The sequence below is a fragment of the Pongo pygmaeus genome, chromosome 7, assembly GCF_028885625.2.
Source record: "Pongo pygmaeus isolate AG05252 chromosome 7, NHGRI_mPonPyg2-v2.0_pri, whole genome shotgun sequence".
NCBI classification, from domain to species: Eukaryota; Metazoa; Chordata; class Mammalia; order Primates; family Hominidae; genus Pongo; species Pongo pygmaeus.
The window spans coordinates 28,136,822-28,154,602 of record NC_072380.2 but is presented as its reverse complement, the minus strand read 5'-3'; the positions used below and the strand labels follow the sequence as shown (position 1 = coordinate 28,154,602).

General features: G+C 46.7%; 1 protein-coding gene across 2 annotated transcripts in view; it reads left to right on the top strand.

Moving 5' to 3' along the window:
• The window catches only part of NUGGC (nuclear GTPase, germinal center associated), a 59,847-nt gene extending 42,964 nt beyond the window's left edge, over positions 1 to 16,883 (top strand). The window contains exons 14-19 of one of the 2 annotated variants that reach the window (XM_054497363.2): positions 5,880 to 6,037; positions 8,206 to 8,344; positions 9,155 to 9,263; positions 10,175 to 10,311; positions 12,509 to 12,599; positions 16,523 to 16,883. In XM_054497363.2, coding sequence (XP_054353338.2) covers positions 5,880 to 6,037; positions 8,206 to 8,344; positions 9,155 to 9,263; positions 10,175 to 10,209 — 441 coding nt within the window. In that variant the 3' untranslated portion in view covers positions 10,210 to 10,311; positions 12,509 to 12,599; positions 16,523 to 16,883. Of the gene's footprint in view, positions 1 to 5,879; positions 6,038 to 8,205; positions 8,345 to 9,154; positions 9,264 to 10,174; positions 10,312 to 12,508; positions 12,600 to 16,522 lie in introns of those variants that run through there. The other variant, XM_063669456.1, reaches the window with a different exon arrangement.
• Positions 16,884 to 17,781: the final 898 nt, after the last annotated feature.

Genomic DNA, 17,781 nt, shown 5'->3' with positions numbered 1-17,781 from the left:
GTGGCTCATGCCTGTATTCCCAGCACTTTGGGAGGCTGAGGCGGGCAGATCACCTGAGGTCAGGAGTTTGAGACCAGCCTGGCCAACATGGTGAAACCCAGTCTCTACTAAAAATACAAAAACTAGTCGGGTGTGGTGGTGGCACCTGTAATTGCAGCTACTGGGGAGGCTGAGACAGGAGAATCACTTGAACCTGAGAAGCAGGGCTTGCAGTGAGCCGAAATGGTGCCATTGCAGTCCAGCTGAGGTGATAGAGTGAGACTCCGTCTCAAAAAAAAATTGTCTAGATAAGTAGATGCATGTGCTGCAATTTGGATGAAAGGAAAGGAGGAGATTCTCTAGCACAAGACAAAGAATAAATGCCGAAAGAACCAAGAGTAAAGGAGGAGATAAGTTGGGGTGATTCTGGGGTCACTGGGGAAAGTGTCAGTGTGTGGACACAGGAAGATAACAGCTGGAGTGTCTTCCATGCGGTTGGGCATGGGTAGCCAAGTATCCATGCATGTAGTATGTATGCATGCATGCACTCAGTCAGCAAATGTGAGCAAGATGCTGACTGTGGAACCAGATATTGCACATTACCTTATCCCATCCTCACAGCCATTCTGTGAGGCAAACACCCTTATTATTATTTTAATTTTACAGCCTTAGAGAGACTAAATACCTTTTCCATGGCCATGCATGGACTCCACATCTAACCCAGGCTGGCCTAACTTCATAATTGGACACCCAACTCCTGCTGCACTCACCTGTTGCGTCCCTAAACTACTCAGCAAACGATTGCAGCAACTTGTAGTTACCAACCAGTTATATAGTTTAACATCTATAAATCCTCATAAAAGTAAATTTTGCTGCATTCATTCATTCATTCATTTCTGCATGTAACAAGGACTTTGGAATACAAGGCATGGTTGCCAAGAGGCTTCGTATCCCACATGGGCTGTGGTTCGTACCTCACTTTCCCCATCTGCCAGCTGTGTGACCGGGGACAAGTTACTCAACCTCTCTGTGCCTCAGGTTCCTCTGTGTAAATTGAGGACCATGGTACCTATGTTATAGGGTTGCTGTAAAGATAAGTTGAAAGAATGAACGTAAAGTGATAATGCTGGGTTGACCAACGCACTCAGCATAAAGAGAGTGTCTAACAAATCAACTGTTCTTCTTGTTAGGTTTCAGGGATAGAAAGATACATCCCTGCTCAGAAGAGTTAAGAGAGCATTTGGAGAACTATAATAAAAGGTAGCATGCTGATGAGGACCACAGGACAGTCAGAAAGTTCTCTAAATGTTTAGAGAAGGAAAGCATTCTGGTAGGGACTGTGGCAGGCCAGAATCTTTTGGCTGCAAATCAAGAGTCCCTAACTGAAGCCATTCTTAGCCATGAGGAAGTATATTGGCCCATGTGCTGGAGAGCCAAGGGAAGAGAGGGCCTGGGGGATGAGCTGAATCCAGGGCCTCCGTGGGCCCCATTCTCAGGCTGCTTCTCTCATGATGACAACATGGCTGCAGCTGTTCTTGCAGTCACATCTGAACACCGTGAGCTCTGGAGCAGGGTTTGTTAACCTCAGCATGATTGACAGCTGGGACCGGATCATGCTTTGTTGTGAGGGGCTGTCCTGTGAATTGCAGGTTGTTTCGTCCCTGGACTCTAGCCCCCAGGTGCTTGTAGCAGCCCCCACTCTTCAGTTGTGACAAAATCACTCCCGGTTGAGAATCACTGGTCTAGAGGAACAGGGGGATGGCCATTTCCGGGCCCGCTTTCAGAAGAGTGAACCTTTTTTAGAAACCTCAGCAAAGCTCTCACGGTGTTTCTTTGGCTTTAAGTGGGTCACATGCCTATTTATAAACCGATCCCTGAGAAAAGAGAATGCCTTGTGCTGAATAGCTCAGGTCTGTGTGTTTGTCCCATCCTGGACGCAGGAGTAGAGTTCATTTTCTCCAGAACAGAAGGACCAGGGAGGCGACAGTGAAGAAGGAGGGATGGATATTGGAAAAGAAATCGCAGGCCAGGTTAGAAGACAGTCCAATAAACCTTCCAGAGAGGAGGTTGTTGGAGCCTGGCCCTGGAGGATGGTGGTATGTCTTTGGGCAGAGGAGTGGAGGGGCAGGGAAGGCATTTCATGGGAGGAGGGCCAGAGCTCATGTGGGAGCCAGAAACTGCCATCTAACTGCAGCGCAAGTACACAGGGCAGAGTTTTGGGGGATTAGGCTGACAGTCAGCTTGCTGCAGACTTTAGACCAGGTTGAAGAGTTGGAACATAGTGAAGTTTTGAGCAGGAGAATAGCTTCATCAGAACTAATGCTTTGGAAAGCATAATGCTTGGGGAAAAACTGGAGGCAGAGAGCCTGGTTAGGAGGTGTCAGGGTCTAACTGAGGTCTGAGGGGAGTCGGTGGGCGAGTGGTGGGTAGCTGGATAAACGAGGAATCGTAGACAGTTTTGACATGGCTGTACTCTTTCTCTGGGCATGAGCGAGCTGTATGTACAGCATTAGCAGGACAATCATACCTTTTATAGACAATAGTGGTTCCGAGCCATGCACAAGCTCATGTGGGTGATCCTCTAATGCACTTCATGTGGCGTGGTTACATAATGTGCAGGGTTGTGCACCTGTACTCCAAACCCGCTGAGTCATGATGTTCCAGAAGACCGCCTCGGCCTACTCCTGACTAAAACGCAGCCATTTCCCTTACGGTAGGTACTTTGTTAAGATGAGACACAGCAAGATCTCAACAAAGGTTGTGGCAGACAGAATAGGAAGGAACAGGTGGCTGGGAGAGCAAATCTGAAGGACATCTCAATCAGGATTAACAATAGTTCAGACATGAGGGGGTTGTGGGAAAGCAAGGTGGAAACATTTTGGGAAAGATTTGCACCCAAGAGAAAGCAAATCGCTTCGATTTAAAAAAGATCTAAGGAGATTTGGGAGGGAGGAACTTATACCTTGGTTGGGGAAGCAATATGTTCACTACTGAAGATCATGTATTTAGTGTTTCATGGAGGTGGAATATCTAATGCAATGTTGGAAATGTGGAACTGAAGCCTGGAGACAGGTGGGGCTGGAGGATGTAGCTGTCACTTGCATGGAGTTGATGAGCATATCCCAGTGAATGGGATTGAGGAGGAGTGGAGGGAAGGACGGTGATAGACATCGCTTCATACGAAGGCCACGTTAAGGAAGCAAAAGAATAAAGAGGGGCAGGGGAGGAGCAGAGAAGGAAAAGCCTGAGAGGTAGCAGAAGAAGGAAATCGTGTAATGCCTATTTTCTTATTCTTATGCTTATTTTTAGTGTAATGCTTAATTTCTTGTTTTCCAACCAGAAAACTGAAGTAATAAAGTTTGTTAAGGCTGAGTGCAGTGGCTCATGCCTGTAATCCCAGCACTTTGGGAGGCTGAGGCAGAAGGATTGCTTGAGGCCAGGAGTTCAAGACCAACCAGGCAACATAGCAAGAACCTATCTCTTAAAAAAATAGTTGGGCATGGTGGCATACCCCTGTAGTCCCAGCTTCTCAGGAAGCTGAGGCAGGAGGATCACCTGAGCCCAGGTGTTGGAGGCTGCAGTGAGCTATGGTCGTGCCACTGCACTCCAGCCTGGGTGACAGAGAGAGGCCCTGTCTCTTAAAAAAGAAAAAAAAGTTCGTTAAGAAGAATATCACATGCTCCTGAGAAGTAAAAAACAAAGTTCGTTAAGAAGACTATCACATGCTCCTGAGAAGTAAAAAACAAACAAACAAACAAAAGCAAACCAGAGCCATTGGATTTGGCCATTGAGGGTTTCATTGGTGACTGTGCTAGGCAGCCACCACAGTGGCCCCAAGGGTCCTCACCTCTGGGTATTTATGCCCTCATGGAGTCTCCCCCACGTTGAATCAGGGCTGATTTCTGAGCAGGAGAATGCTGCAGAGGTGACAGTGTGTGTGGCTTCTGAGGCTAGGCCATCAAGGACCATGGAAGCTTCCATGGCGGCTCTTGGGTCACTTTCTCAGGGGGACGCCTTTGTGTACTGAAATTGAGCCACTGCTTGCAGAGGTCACACGGAGAGCAGCTAAGGCCCCTGCCTGAGGCCAGGAGCCAGCACCAGCGTGCAGCCAGGTATCTTTGGAAGCAGATCCTCCAGCCTCACTCAGATGACTACGCCCCCAGCCACACCTGACCAAACCTCAGGAGAATCCTGAGCCAGAGTGGCCAGCCCAGCCATCCCAGTCCTGACCCACAGAATCCCTGAGAGACGACAGGCCTTTACTCTTTGTTTTTAAGCCACTGCACCGCTATGTTCAGGGTAATTTGTTTCATAGCAATAGATAAAGAAGTGACCTTAGATAGAGCTGTTTCTATCCCATGATTGAAGAACCCAGATCACAGAAAGTGAATGAGTGAGTGGGAGCTGAGAGGACGAAGGCATGAGGCACAGATCACCCTGTTGAGAGTTTACTGTGAGCGGAAGAAGCAACTACAGACATTTTCGAGCGTCTCCAGGACTTTACCCCATCAACTGTCCCATCTCATCAGCCCTTTAATGACTTCTTCCTCTGTGACTACAAACATGCCCAAGGTGCTCCTATCAAATAAATAATGTATTTCTGAGATCAGAAATTTGGGAAGACAGTTATATACTAACATCGTATCATTATTTAACATAGGAAAATAACCGAAATGTCTAAGAACAAGAGAGAGGTAAAATGAATTATTTTTCATCCATATGATACTATGTTAAATGGTTATTAGTACAATTTTTGGAACTTTTTTTTTTGAGATGGAGTTTCGCTCTTGTTGCCCAGGTTGGAGTGCAGTGCTGTGATCTTGGCTCACCGCAACCTCTGCCTCCCAGGTTCAAGCGATTCTCCTGCCGCAGCCTCCTGAGTAGCTGGGATTACAGGCCATGCGCCACCATGCCCAGCTAATTTTTGTATTTTTAGTAGAGATGGGGGTTTTACCATGTTAGCCAGGATGGGTCTTGAACTCCTGACCTCAGATGATCCACCTGCCTTGGCCTCCCGAAGTGCTGAGATTACCGGTGTGAGCCACTGCATCTGGCCTGGAACATATTTACAATGATTTGGGGATATTCTCATGTTGTAATACTAAGTAAAAAGAGCAGAGAAAAAACAGAGAATTATACCAATTGTACAATGCTATGTGGCCATTCCCTTAAAACATATATCATTGATTAAAAAATCACAGAGCTCTCTACTGAAATTTTAGCAAACATATTTTTACTCTCTTTACTAATGATTACCATCTGGCTGAAATTGATTAATGTCTCTCATAGGTCTAGCTTTATATTTTTCTTTCCTCTCATTTATGTATTTATTTCCCTGGGAAAAAAACATCGCCAAGACATTACAAATCAAATTGTATTTCATTAAAAGTTTAACAAAAAGTTTATGAAATCTGGACTAGCCTTAGAAAATTCAAGACATATACTTATTGTCCGGTCATAGCACGTTGTCATTCATTCATTTATTTATTCATTCGATAATTGCTCATTTAGCAAATATTTCTCAAACACTACTTAAGTTATTGCCAGATGTTGAGGACATAAAGATGGATGAGACACTGTGCCTGCTTTCAATGAATTGATGGCCGAGTACAGGAGCTGGACAAATGAGTAAACTAACACAAACAGAATCACTTCAGAAGGGTTGTGATCAAAGTGAGCACAGGGACCTTAGGAAGCCCTTGGCAGGGGCACCCAAACGACCTAGAGGCGTGACCACTGTCCTCCCTCGTTTAGTTTAAACATATGTTTAAAGAGCATGTTGTCTCTACACTTTCCTGTGATTCTTGGGTAATGATCTTTGGCCAGGGCAATGCAATTCTAATCCAGTGACCTTCCAGTTAATGCCTGCTAACTCTGCTAATTTATTGTTGATTATCTAGAGGAGTAAAGGAAACCAAGGTTTTCATCAGACCCTGAAAGCTGTTTGCCTGAAAAATGGCATCTATGCCTCCAGGACTCTGGCGAGAATTGATCTAAATGAAGCCCTCACTCAGCCCATCTATGACCAGATCGACCCTGTTTTTGGAAGCATTTTTAGGTAAAGGATCTCTCATCTTGCACCTTCGGGAACAAACATTGGAAGAATGTTGAGCCAGTCTTTAAGAATTTAGACTTTGGATCTGTAAGTGTAAAGAGTAGCTTGTAACTGGAGAAGGAAAGCTTAGTCTTTGGCAAAACACAAAAGCCTTCTTGGTTTGGTTTACTTAAAAATTTCCCATGATGACCTGGACACAGATTGAGATGCTGCTTTCAGACTAATATTACGATTCCCATTATTTTTCAAATATCTCATACATGCAGCAGGGGATACATTTTCTTAGGGATCTGAGCCCAGGACAGGGTATTTTGATTGGAGAGAGTGGAATTAAGCAAACACACGGCCTTTAGAACTTTCTTTCTTCCTTTTTTTAAAAAAATGAGACAGGGTCTTGCTCTGTTGCCTAGGCTGGAGTGCAATGGCACTATCCTAGCTCACTGCAGCCTCAAACTCCTAGACTCAGGCAATCCTCCCATCTCAGCCTCCCAAGTAGCTGAGACCACAGGCATATGCCACCATGCCTGGCTAACTTTTAAAAAATATTTTTTGTAGAGACAGAGTTTTGCTGTGTTGACCAGTTTGGTCTTGAAATCCTGACCTTAAGTGATCCTCCCCCGTCGTCCTCCCAAAGTGCTGGGATTACTGGCGTGAGCCACCACACCCAGCCTCAGAGCTTTCCCTGAATGCACTGAAGATGCTGTGTCTGTTTCTGACACACTCTGCCTGCTCACATACATGGTGTGGATTTGGGGACTGTACCTCCCTGGTGCTCCCTCCCTCCTTCCCGCCTTCCCTCCTTCCTTGACCTCTAATTCTTTTTTTTTTTTTTTTTTTTGAGATGGAGTGTTGCTCTGTGGCCCAGGCTGGAGTGGTGCAGTGGTGCGATCTCAGCTTATTGGAAGCTCTGCCTCCTGGGTTCATACCATTCTCCTGCCTCAGCTTCCTGAGTAGCTGGGACTACAGGCACCCGCCACCACGCCCGGCTAATTTTTTGTATTTTTAGTAGAGACGGGGTTTCACCATGTTAGCCAGGATGGTCTCGATCTCCTGACCTCGTGATCCGTCTGCCTCAGCCTCCCAAAGTGCTGGGATTACAGGCGTGAGCCACCGCGCCCGGCCGACCTCTAATTCTTTACTCCATCAACAGAAACAGAATCTCCCAGTCCCCAAGTACAGCCACCCATAGTCTCCGTCCTTCCCCCTGGCATTTCACATGGTTGCCCATTGGTGGCTGCTCGAACCATTGTCCAGCCTTTGCTTGTGTCTTACTCAGAGCCCCCGTCCCTGCCCCACCTTTCTTTAAGCACGTCTTGGATTATGCCATTCCACCAATTGCACCCCCACCCTGTTTACAATTCTGTGGGCTAAACTTCAAATTCCTTAGAACGCGTTCAAGACATTCCACCTGCCTCCAGCTTGCCTTTCCAACCTCTGCCTGCACCACTGCCTGGTTGCAGCCTTCTGCTGTAGCCCACCCAGCAGGTGGCAAAGAGAGAGCAGCTACCTGTCCCGGGCACCAATGCTAAGCACTTGGCATTAGCTCATCGGATGTTCCCAGCAACTCTAGGGAGTGGCTTCTGTCTTTTTACATCTGAACAAACTGAGATTCAGAAAACTGTGCATCTTTCCCAATGGCACCCAACTCATGAGCAGAGAGCTAGGATTTAAAGCTTGTGCTCTCTCCTCTGCAACCTCTCACTTCCTATTTCTGGGATATTCTGAAACCACTGTGCTTACCATGTTGTCCCATGGGGAATAATTTCTTCTTTCCACTTCCTCAGATCTTACCCAACTTTTAGGTATAGTTCAAGTTCCACCCTTTCAAGTGGACACACGTTGGCAGTGGAAAGACTGTGCGTCCTGTAGTTAAAGCAGTGTTCCAAGCATGGCTCTGCCTCTTCTAGCTGTGTGACCTTGGACACATCAGCAATCCTCTCTGAACCTCAATTTTCTCACTTGTTAAGTGGGCATTATCTCACGAACTTCATAGGTTTTTATGTCAAAGGCCTGGCACAGCACAGTGCCTGGCACATTACAGGGATTTGATAACTGTTAGATCTCATCTTCCTTCTCTGAAATGAATAAAAGGACACCAGCTAGTTTCATGTTTGTTTCAGCCTCACAGCAGCCACCGTTCTCTTAAACTTTTTTGTCACTTTCTTCTGCAGGACGGGGAAGCCCACTGGTTCAGCTCTGATGCCTCACATCGATGCTTTTAAGCACTCCCTGCAGGAGAAAATGACAGAAATTGGGATAAGAAGTGGCTGGAAATACGATAGCTGCAAAAAAAATTTCCTGATCCAGGAGGTAAGTTCCTTATAAAGTGAGGAGAGCAGTGAGGTTGGGCATGGCTTTCTTCCCAGGCTGGTTTTGTAGGTTGCCTGTCTGTTCCCTTGTTCCCTGGAGTGTCCAGGGTCTGGGAGTACCTCCTAGGAGGTGCTGTGAAATACAGAACCCAATGGGATGTGGGGAGAGCAGCAGGCCTGTCTACCTCGGAGGAGGTGTGGGACACTTTGTTCCACTGTGAGGCAACCAAGAGTGCACGCCAAGATTGCAAAGTTGACTCAGTTTCCAGGAAGAATCTTTAAAGAAGCCTTAATTGTATGAAAATTTGCAACTGAAACCATTTTCGCTAACCTATCATTTTTGCCAGTGTTACAAAGTAGCATCCAATGCAGTGAAACTTAAAGAAGTCAATCTTTTTTGTTGTTGTTCAATTTTAGGTCAATTTTTAGTTTTGAGGCCTTAAGACTTGTCTGTGACTCACTTTCTTCCAGTGCCACCTCAAATTACATGGCAATGCTAGGGAAAGAGCTTGTATCTCCTCTGCCCCCTGGAAAGGGCCCATTCCAGGACCTTGCCTGTGCCTGAGTTCAACTCAGCAAATATTTATTGAGTAGTTTGTAGGTGCCAGGCACCATGGGAAGCACTTGGGGTATGAAGATGCTTAGAACAAAGTTCCTGCCTATGAGAAGCTCACAGCCTAGTTGTGGAGATGACAGACAAACAGCCAGGTATCATATAAGGTGGAGGGAAAGGTGGCCACGCACTGGGACACCTGACCGGCTTCCATTGAAGGAATTGTCACCAACGGCCTTTTTTGCCACATCTTCACAGATAAGCGCCATCCTCGGGGGCCTGGAGGACCACATCCTCAGAAGGAAGAGGAGGATCTATGAGTCCCTCACTGCCTCTGTCCAGAGTGACCTGAAACTGTGTTATGAAGGTGGGGGCCGCAGGGGACAGCATTTCCACCTGCTCTGGGACTTTCTGTCAGCACCTTTCGCATCCTTTTCTGTGGCTCCCTCAAAGGCCCTGTTCTTTTGCACCCTAAGTCTTTGCAGCACTCTCAGTCCACACATTGCAACCACATGACTGCAGGGTGTGAGAACCCTTTTCTGTGTGTTTTCCAGCTCTTTCTGTCCACCTTGGTCCAGACACCCTGCTTTTTTCCATACAACATCCCAGCTGATTTAGCTGTAGAATCCAGTGTCCAGGTTCTCATTCTTGTTTCCAAGTATTCACAAATACTTAAACTCACTCGCTTGTGAACTCACTTTCAGGCTCTTTCCTGTTTTGGTGGCTCCATTGTTTGAGGGGTAGGGAGTGATTTTGCGAGCTTCGCCTTAATTCAGTCAGTAGGTTTTCTGAATGCTGGTTATTATCTAAATATTGAAAGTGTTATTTTTATATAAGTGCATATATATATATACTTTTTTGTTGTTTGTTTGTTTGTTTGCTTGGCTTGCTTTTCTTTGTAATGCCAAAGACTTCTTTTTTTCTTTTTTTTTTTTTTGAGATGGAGTCTCGCTCTGTCACCCAGGCCGGAGTGCAGTGATCTCAGCTCACTCCAACCTCCGTCTCCTGGGTTGAAGCGATTCTCGTGCCTCAGCCTCCCAAGTAGCTGGGATTACAGGCGTGCACACTGTGCCCAGCTAATTTTTGTATTTTTAGTAGAGATGGGGGTTTCACCATGTTGGGCAGGCTGGCCTTGAACTCCTGACCTCAGGTGATCTGCCCGCCTCAGCCTCCCAAAGTGCTGGGATTACAGGTGTGAGACACCATGCCCGGCCATGATGCCAAAGATTTCTAAGCAGGTCCTTGTCGTGGTGTGACTGTGGCTATCATTTTTGCCAGAGGCAGCTCAGATCACAGGCAAAAAAGCATGTTAACGGATGAAAGATGCCATCAGAAGAGGAGTGGACCGGCAGGTGGCTGAGGGCATGTTTGAAAGGGCCCAGGAAAGGATGCAGCACCAGTTTCAGCAGCTGAAGGTACTCTATGCCCACAGCCTGGATCCTAGACCCCGAGAGGCTCTGGGGGAGGTGAGGAAGCGGGCGCAGAAGGTAGAAGACATAGTAGGCATTTGGGTCCAAATGGAACAGACGCTTTCTGGGGCTTCGACTTGAGAGCTGCAGCTCTTCCAACACTCTCTTGTGCCCCACCTCTTTCCTGAGTCACCAGTAGCACAGCGACTGTAATAGCTAGACATGTGCTCAGCTACTTACAGATGTTAGCTCATTCAATCCCCAGCAAGTCTGTGAGGTAGGTACTGTCATTGTTCTCATTTTATAGAGAAGAAACTTCCGGCAGCGAGAGGTGTATCAACCAGCCACGCAGCCAGGGAGATGCACAGCTGGGATTTGGGATTGGGAAGCCTGGCTCCAGCATGTCCAACAATAGCATGATCTGAAAACAGATTGTTTAAATAGGGAAATGTCTTGTCTACATAAAATGTTAGTAAGTAAATATCGATACACTACTCAAGGCCAGTCAGTTATGGTATCAGCACACATTCAGCTTTAATTTTATCTACCCCTGAAGACAGTTCTTGATGGTTGCCTTGGACCTAAATGCTTCTGCCAAGTCTACCTGGACCATCTTGCCTCTGCTCTGGGCCTCATGGCTTGCCACCCTGTCTCCCCCAAGTAGTAGAGATCTTTGAAGTCCACGCCACTGTGGGCTTCCTCCCTGGCCACGTGAGGCTCCACATTTTCTGCCTCAACCCAGGCTGGCTGATCCTGTCTCCCAAGCCCTCAAGGAAGCTGGCCAATTGCTATCAGTCTGCCTCAGAACCAGCCTTCTTGAAACATCTCCAATCTCTTCTCCTCCACCAGGACTGCAGTTTTGGAAAATATCCTTCTTTACAATTCAAAGCATGTAATTCCCCTTGGAGTAGGCTAAGAGGCATCTTGTTCACCAGCAGCAGTTTGGTTTCAATCCTTTAACATTTTATCACCGTCTAAAAATTCATGGACAAGAAATTGGCCGAACTCCATAAAGCCAGTTCCCATTTCCCCATTGTGTACGTAGACACCGGATCTTAAGACACCCAGGAAACAATGTCACTTAAAAAATGTGTATGTTGACCATGTACAAATGTATCTGAAATGACAGAAACACAGGAAGTTAAAACTGGGCAAGACCATAGAGTGTTGACATTCTGTGATTTTTTTTTTTTAAAGAATGCCAGTTAACTTTTAGTTTTTAAAAATATTTTAGTTCTACACAATGGATGAAATTTCTTTTTACACGTAATGTTTGAAGATTTACTGTTTTTTTAATTACCTCTTCGCAATAGTCCTGTAAATTAAAGAATGAAATAGTATTTGGTTGAATATACAGATTAGTCTCTGATATATTGATCGATAATGTGGCTTGCTGCTTCATTTTCACTCTAGTGTGAGGTGACTCCTTCTCCTGGTTTAGGAGCTGTGAATCTCTCATTCCCTGATCTTAAAGATGAGGAAGCTGGAACCTAGAGGCCTTGAGTTACAGGTTCCAGGCCCATGGCTAGAGCTGAGATGTATGCTTAGGGCTCTTGATCTAGAATCTAGAATGTTAAAGAAAAAACATAGGAGATCCAGCTTCAAAACTAGATTCTGCCAGGCTAGAGGAAGGAGCCTGACATTTTTTTCAAAGGGAGGCAAGAAACAGAAGAGGGAAGAAAGGGGTTTTAGTTGATAAAAGGACTAAGAGTAGCAAGAAGACACTTCTCAGGCAGTTGGGAAGAATCAGACATGTACGGTAAGGTGAGTGGCACAGAGCAAGTGTCCAGCAAACATCTTCCCAGTGAGCAGATGCATGGAGGAGAGGATGGTGGGAAAGTGACCAGCTCTTTCCCTCCTTTTCCATCTCTGCGATCGCCATTCTCTCCGCCATGCCGTCATGCTTCCCCATTAGCTCCTGATTTGATCAGCTGGCACCAGAGCTTCAGTCCCCCACGAGTCTGCAGGCGGGGAGGGAGAGGCTGTACAGATGGGAGCCCACAGAAATGTTATCTTGCTGCCTCCTAGGCCATTTGGTGTCCTTGAAAGTGTTTCACCGTTTTGCAGCTGGGTTGCAAAGCCTGACTTTGGCAACCCCAGTCTGTACCTTCTGTGGCTGGGGGACTGGGTGGGGTCCCTTTTATAAGATCCACTTTTCCTTGGGCTGCACCATCCTAACAGACTGAATGTCCTTGTTGCGTAGACTGGGATCGTGGAGAAGGTGAAGGGCAGCATCGCCACAATGCTGGCGCTTGCTTCATCCCAGGGGGATGGCCTCTACAAGGAGCTTGCAGGTAAATATGCCAAAGCTTTGCATACAGGGTGATTGTGCAGACAGCCCTGGCTGTGGTTGCTCCTTCCTGAATTTAAAGGTATTAAAGTTTAAATTTTAGGAATTTAAGTTAGGAAGAATTAGCAGGGCAAGGAATGGAGATGATGATGATGATGATGATGATGATGATGATGATGATGATGACGATGATGAAAACAACAGCCCTATCCTTTGCCCAGCACCCAACTGACAGCAAGCATTATACTCAGGCTTTGTGCTCATGGTTTCACTGAATTCTCATATTAGCTCCTAGGGATAGATGTTGTTGCTCCATTTTGCAGATGCAGAAATACAGACTCATATTAGGAAATGTGCCCAAGTTCCCATAGCTGGAAAGCGGCTAATTTAAATCCACAGCTCTGCCCTGTGGTCTCCATAAAGCCTTTCTTTTTTTTTTTTTTTTTTTTTTTTCTTTTATTATTATTATTATTATTATTATTATTATACTTTAGGTTTTATGGTACATGTGCCCAATGTGCAGGTAAGTTACATATGTATACATGTGCCATGCTGGTGCACTGCACCCACCAACTCGTCATCTAGCATTAGGTATATCTCCCAATGTTATCCCTCCCCCCTCCCCCCAACCCACAACAGTCCCCGAAGTGTGATGTTCCCCTTCCTGTGTCCATGTGTTCTCATTGTTCAATTCCCACCTATGAGTGAGAATATGTGGTGTTTGGTTTTTTGTTCTTGCGATAGTTTACTGAGAATGAGGAAGAAATTGGAAAGCCTTTCTTTTAAGTTGATGCCTCCTTAAGAAAAACTTCGTGGTCTGGTGATGGTGGAGAAAGGCTTCTCTTAATCCACCTATAGCCTGGGGATGCGGCCCCAGCTGTGGACCTTGGTGTAGGCAACCATGTCCCTTTCAGGCCATGGGCCCCATCAGGCCCCCGGTATAAACTGGAGAGGGTAACCTGGTACAAACAGCAATTAAGTAATTTCCAGCCAAATTTAAAATGCACATATCATTTGGCACAGCAACCCTACAGATATCCTTATATGGGGGGAGGGTGGCATATAGACAAGGTTATTCAGGGTAACATTCCAGCGTCAAAAATGGGGACAACTCAAATATCTGTAAGTAAAGCACTGCTCAAATCAAATTAGATACACAACGAGTGGAGGACTGTGCAACTGTTAGAAAAAATAAAGCAGCTTTTTAGGTAGTGGTATGAAATGATCTCCAAAATATATTACAAAGTGGAAAACAGCAAAGTGAGTAAATGTATATGATATATTGCCATTTGTGAGAGGGGAAAAAAGGAAATACATATGTATATGTTTGTATGTGCATGAAAATCTCCATGGGCTATATAGAACACTGGCAGTACTTGTTGCCTCTAAGGAGGGGAACTGGAAGTCTAGAGGGTAGGAGAGGGTGGGAGCCTTGCTCTGCACCCTGTATATTTTGTGCCTTTTATATTTTATACCACATCCGTAGTTGCCTGCTGAAATGAATAGATCTGATGCCATTGAGTTTGCCAGGGTGAAAGTAGACAGAGTGGTTCCCAAAGTCAAAGCCACAATGGCTGCTTCTAACAATCCGTTCTGCACTTCTCCATCTCTCTGGGAATCTTTATGACCCATTTATGGCTGGTTAGATGGACCTCTAACCTGATCCTAACAGACTCCAGGGAAGGAGATAAAACACCCTCACACTATAATGTACTGGGCTCTCACAACCTTCTGTCCAGGCCTTTATAGGAATCTAAGTTTTAAGATGATAGTCATTCCAATGTGCCTTCTTTAAAGAACTTCCACTTGCCAGAGATCTTGACCAGCTTCAGTGAAGCTTCCCCGCATCCCAGCCCTGAATAACCACTCTGTCTCTGAACTTCAAGAATTATAGCAGGTGCACTTGACAGATGGTGCTCCCCTCAGTTTGATGTCAAGTGCACCTGCTATAATTTAAGCCTATTTCCTTCTCTTCACCGTCGACAGCAAATATACATCATGTCGGGGCGTCATGCTTTATAAAGAAATCTAAAAGGCAGTCCCTGTTGTCAGGGCCTTACCTGGTTGGTAAGACAAGATGTGTAAGAATGTGCATCGTAAGACTGGGGAGTTTGCATTCACTCAGCAAGCGATTCTGATCACCTCCTGGGTGCCAGGCAGTGTTCTGGGTGCTGAGGACACAGTGGTGACCAATACAGGCAAGATTCCCCACCTTCACAGATCTCACAGCCCAGTGGGTGGAAGGCAGGCAGTAAGCAAACTAATAAGTGAAATATGTGGCAGGGAAGCGAAACAGAGAAAGGGAAGAAGGGATGCTGGGGTAGGGGATAGGGTGGTAAAGGAAGGTCTCCCTGGGAATGTGACACTTAAGCAAAGCCCTGAGGGAGGGAACCCACTCAGACTTCAGATCATTATTCTTGAAGTTCAGAGACAGAGTGGTTATTCAGGGCTGGGACGCAGGGAAGCTTCACTGAAGCTGGGTCCTGGGGGAAGCCTCAAAGGTTAGGTTGATTTCACAGGCAGTGGGGAGAAGGGAGGCCTTCCAGATACGGGACAGAACAAAAAGACTCTGGGTCCTAACTCCCCTCTGCTCATGAGTCCCATCCCTGGCCAGGCTCAGGGCCAGCTAGCCTGAGTCACCCTCTGGGGCACAGAAAGCCAAGGGGGATTAGAAAGGCATTCAGGCCTCAGTCTGAAGTGTCCCTTCAAAGGGGACTGCATTAGTCAGCGTCCTCCAGATAAACAGAACCAGTAGGATGTGTGGATAGATAGAGGAAGAGATTTATTTTAAGAAGTCGGTCCACACGATGGTGGAGGCTTGGTGAGCCCAAAATTTGATGCAGGGAGGCCCACAGGACAGAGACTCCAGAAAGAGAGGCAGTTCGAGTCCAGAGGCCATCCCTGCAGAACCAGGCAGAGTCGATGTTGCAGACAAAGGCCCAACCAAGGCTTGGCCAGGCATGGTGGCTCATGCCTGTAATCCCAACACTTTGGGAAGCCGAGGCAGGTGTATCACCGAGGTCAAGGGTTCAAGACCAGGGTTTCAACGTGGTGAAACCCTGTCTCTACTAAAAATACAAAAAAAAAAAAAAATTAGCTAGGCGAGGTGATGGGTGCCTGTAATCCCAACTAGTTGGGTGTCTGAGGCAGGAGAAGCACTTGAGCCTGGGAGGCGGAGGTTGCAGTGAGTCAAGATCATGCCATTGCACTGCAGGCTTGGTGACAAGAGCAAAACTCCATCTCAAAGGCCCAAGGCTGTCACTGGAGCATCCCTTCCTGCTTGGGGGAGGCTGGCCTTTGGCTCCATGTATGCCTTCAGCTGGCTGGTTGAGGTCCACCCACACTGGGGAGGGCCATCTGCTTTACTTGAGGTCTACTGAGTTAAATGTAAATCTCATCCAAAAACACCCTCCCAGAGGCATCCAGACTCACGTTTAATCTGGTATCTGGGCCCTGTGACCTAAACAAGTTGACACATGAAACTAACCATTGTGAGAACCTGGTTTGATTACAGATCATGGGATGAAAACCTGAGATGCCAGAAAGAGAACATTCACTGAGAATGGGTTGTGCTGGGAGGATTGGGATTGGGGTGGGGGGAATACGGGGAGCCGCCTGGAGAGGAGTTAGGGGAGGTGTTATTGTGCAACGTGCTTTGTATATCACACGCCTGTGAAGCCTTAATACAGACCCAGTGACTTCTCAGGGTTTTTCTTATGGGTAGGTTTGTGTTTCTTTTGAGGGTGACCTCATGCTGAGACAGCTTTCTGGTAAGAGGAGGAATACCTGCTTTGATGTCTGATCTGTAAGCACCACTCCAGATCTCAAATTCTGGGACAAGTGACAGGATTGTTGGGGGATTTGCTTTCTGGAGATGTTTCTGCAATGGACACCAAGTCCTGATGTGAGCTTTCTGCTCTCCTGTAGATGTCAGGAGTGAGTACAAGGACATGGAGAAGCTGCACAGAAGCCTGAGGGAGGTCGCGGAGAATGCACGGCTGAGGAAGGGCATGCAAGAATTCCTCCTAAGGGCATCCCCCAGCAAGGCTGGCCCCCCCGGGACATCACTGTAACTCCTGGGGCTTAGTCCCAATGGATGAAAAATAAGCCCAGAGCCGGAGAATTAGAATTACTTTTTTTGTTCTTAAGAGACAGGGTCTACCTCTGTTGCCCAGGCTGGAGTGCAGTGGCACCATCACAGCTCACTGCAGCCTCGAACTCCTAGGCTCAAGTGATCCTCCAGCCTCAGCCTCCAGAGCAGCTGGGGCTACAGGTACAGGCCACCACACCTGGGTAATTTTTTTTTTTTTTTTTTTTTTTTTTGAGACAGAGACTCGCTCTGTCGTCCAGGCTGGAATGCAGTGGTGCGATCTCGGCTCACTGCAACCTCCGCCTCCCGGGTTCAAGAAATTCTCTGCCTCAGCCTCCCAAGTAGCTGGGATTATAGGTGCCTGCCACCACACCTGGCTAATTTTTGTATTTTTAGTAGGGACGGGGTTTCACTATCTTGGCCAGGCTGGTCTTGAACTCCTGACCTCGTGATCCATCTGCCTCTGCCTCCCAAAGTGCTGGAATTACAGGCATGAGCCACCGTGCCCGGCCCACGCCTGGGTAATTTTTAAATTTTTTGCGGAGATGGCATCTTGCTCTGTTGCCCAGGGTGGTCTCAAACTCCTGGCCTCAAGTGATTCTCTCCCACCTCAGTCTCTTGTGCTAGGATTGCAGGCATGAGCCATTGTGCCTGGCTCATAATTTTTTCTGTTTTGTGAAATCTAATAGAGGACATCTCTCAACTATTTGGACTTTGTATGCAATATAAAACTAGTATGTTTACTGCATTTTATTTTATAGCCCCAAAAGAGTCATCTTCAATACCTAATGGAGTTCTAAAGCTTTAGGACAAGAAACTTTTGCTTCCGCAAAAATATTGAAACATCACTGGGCATGGTGGCTCACTCCCGTAATCCCAGCACTTTGGGAGGCCAAGGCGGGTGGATCATGAGGTCAGGAGATTGAGACCATCCTGGCTAACACAGTGAAACCCCATCTCTACTAAAAATACAAAAAATTAGCCAGGTGTGGTAGCATGTGCCTGTAGTCCCAGCTACTTGGGAGGCTGAGGCAGGAGGATCGCTTGAACTCAGGAGGCAGAGGTTGCAGTGAGCCAAGGTCGCACCACTGCACTC